The sequence below is a fragment of the Pezoporus wallicus genome, unplaced genomic scaffold, assembly GCF_028554395.1.
Source record: "Pezoporus wallicus isolate ANWC-B61680 ecotype Strahan unplaced genomic scaffold, APGP_CSIRO_Pwel_v1 contig_12480, whole genome shotgun sequence".
NCBI classification, from domain to species: Eukaryota; Metazoa; Chordata; class Aves; order Psittaciformes; family Psittacidae; genus Pezoporus; species Pezoporus wallicus.
In genome coordinates, this window is record NW_026638676.1 from 1,307 (window position 1) to 4,160 (window position 2,854).

Genomic DNA, 2,854 nt, shown 5'->3' on the forward strand with positions numbered 1-2,854 from the left:
TGAGCCCCATAAGTGCCCCATTGAGCCCCATAACTGCCCCATTGAGCCCCATAACTGCCCCGTTGTGACCCATAACTGCCCCATTGAGCCCCATAAGTGCCCCATTGAGCCCCATAACTGCCCCATTGAGCCCCATAACTGCCCCATGGAGACCCAAAAATGCCCCATTGACAGCCATAACTGCCCCATTGAGCCCCATAACTGCCCCATTGAGCCCCATAAGTGCCCCATTGAGCCCCATAAGTGCCCCATTGAGCCCCATAACTGCCCTCCCATTCGGTACAAACTGGTTTATTGAAGGGGGGGGGTGGGGGGGAAGGGCCCGGCCGGCGGGAGGGGAGGGGGGGGCGTGGCCGCAGCCTCGCGAGGGGGCGTGGCCGGAAGGAGCTGACCAATCATGCGGGGGGGGAGGGGGCGTGGCCCCGCGCGGGGGGGGCGGGGCTTTTATTGCTCTCGGTGCGCGAGGGGGGGAGGGGCCTGCACAGTGTCGGGGTCATAGAAAAGGTCACGGGGGCGTGGCCAAGGGGGAGGGGGCGGGGCTTGTGGGGGGGGCTCGGGTCCCCACGTGCCCTATGGGGGGGGGGGATCAGTGCAGAGAGGTCATAGATGGGGTCAGAGGTCACATGATGGGGGTCAGAGGTCACAGTGGGGGTCAGAGGTCACCGATGGGCTCAGAGGTCACAGTTTGGGGTCGGAGGGCACAGATGTGAGCCAGAGGTCATGTGATGGGGGTCAAAAGGTCAGGATGGGGGGTTAGAGGTCACAGTTCGGGGGGTCAGAGGTCACGTGGTGGAGGTTCGAGGTCACGGTTTGGGGCCCGGAGGCCGTGTGATGAGCACAGAGGTCATGGCTCGGGGTCAGAGGTCACGTGATGGAGGTCGGAGGTCACGTGATGGAGGTTAGAGGTCACGTGATGGAGGTCAGAGGTCACGCGATGGAGGTCAGAGGTCACAGGTCGGCTTCGACGCCTCGGGGGGGGTCCCTGGGGGCTCCTCCACCTCGTGCAGGGAGGGCTCCCGGTACAGAGCCACTGCGGGGGCGGCGGTGAGGCCCTGCCCCATAGCCCAGCCCCATAGCCCAGCCCCATACCCCATTCCCCCCACAACCCAGCCCCATACCCCATTCCCCACACAACCCAGCCCCATACCCCATTCCCCCATAGCCCAGCCCCATACCCCATTCCCCCATAGCCCAGCCCCATACCCCATTCCCCCATAGCCCAGCCCCATACCCCATTCCCCCCATAGCCCAGCCCCATACCCCATTCCCCCATAGCCCAGCCCCATACCCCATTCCCCCATAGCCCAGCCCCATACCCCATTCCCCCCACAACCCAGCCCCATACCCCATTCCCCCATAGCCCAGCCCCATACCCCATTCCTTACACAGCCCTGCCCCATACCCCATTCCCCCCATAGCCCAGCCCCATAACCCAGCCCCATACCCCATTCCCCCCATACCCCAGCCCCATAACCCAGCCCCATACCCCATTCCCCCCATAGCCCAGCCCCATACCCCATTCCCCCCATACCCCAGCCCCATAACCCAGCCCCATACCCCATTCCCCCCATACCACAGCCCCATAACCCAGCCCCATAACCCCCCGCTCACCCTCCAGCAGCTGGGGCAGGAAGTGCGCGGCGGCCTTGTCCTTGCGCACGCGGGGCCCCGCCATGGGGCGGCCGTGCCGGTCCAGCCCCAGGTACCAGGCGCGCCCCGAGCGGCGCTGCCGGTATAGGGCCGAGGCGTAGAGCACGTGGTAGCTCTCAAACACCCCCTCCTTGAAGCGGCACTCGGCCGTGAAGTGAACCTGGGGGGGGGCAGGGACCCACACTTGGGGGGCGGACCCATAGCGACCCCATTGAGACACCATGGGGACACATAGGGACACATAGGGACCACATAGGGACACATAGAGACCACATAGGGAAACATAGCAACCCCATAGAGACCCCAGAGGGACCCAAAGGGACCCCATAGGGACACATAGAGACCCCATAGGGACACATAGGCACACATAGGGACACATAGAGACCCCACAGAGACCCATAGAGACCCCATAGAGACCACATAGAGACCCAGGAACCACATAGAGACCCATAGAGACCCAGGAACCCCATAGAGACCCCACAGGGACCCATAGGGACAACCCATAAGGACCTATAGAGACCCATAGGGAAACATAGGGACACACAGAGACCACAGAGGGACCCCATAGAGGCCCAGAGGGACCCATAGAGAACCATAGGGACCCATAGGGACACATAGGGACCCATAGAGACCCATTGGGACCCAGAGGGAACCATTGGAGTGGGGGTAATGGGGATGCGCTGCTGGACCACTCAATGATGTTGGATGGAGGCTGTGGGTCCCAAAGGGGGGGATATGGGTCTGGAAGGGGGAGTTATGGGTCCCAAAGGGGGCGGTTATGGGTCCTAATGGGCTCCATGGGTCCCTGTGGGTCGCTGTGGGTCACTCACGGAGCTGTAGACGAGCCCGGCCCCGTTCATGGCCACGTAGCGCCCGGCGCGCGCGCCCTGGATGGCGACGACGCGGAGCCCCACGGGGATGAGGTTGAACAACGCTGGGGGGGGGAGATGTGGGGCTGACCCACAAGTGACCCCCAAATGACCCCTATGCTCCCCAATACCCCCCCAGTGACCCCAATACCCCCCCAGTGCCCTCCATTGACCCCAATGCCTCCCAGTGCCCTCCCTTCCCCACCCCTCAAGCCCCGCCCCTTCCCTAGGCCACGCCCCACTACCACGCCCCCTTATTAAGACCCCCAAAAGCCACGCCCCCTCCTCAAACCCCGCCCACGTTTCCCATAGACCACGCCTCCCACAGCCCTGCC

General features: G+C 63.8%; 1 protein-coding gene across 1 annotated transcript; it reads right to left on the bottom strand.

Annotated features, from left to right (window-relative positions):
• Window positions 1-914: 914 nt before the first annotated feature.
• On the bottom strand, window positions 915-2,605 carry LOC130600461 (fibroblast growth factor 11-like; the record flags this gene model as incomplete). Its single annotated transcript, XM_057411811.1, has 3 exons — window positions 915-1,030; window positions 1,612-1,810; window positions 2,481-2,605. Coding segments are annotated over 3 exons (413 nt in total), but the record flags the coding sequence as incomplete, so codon positions are not given.
• Window positions 2,606-2,854: the final 249 nt, after the last annotated feature.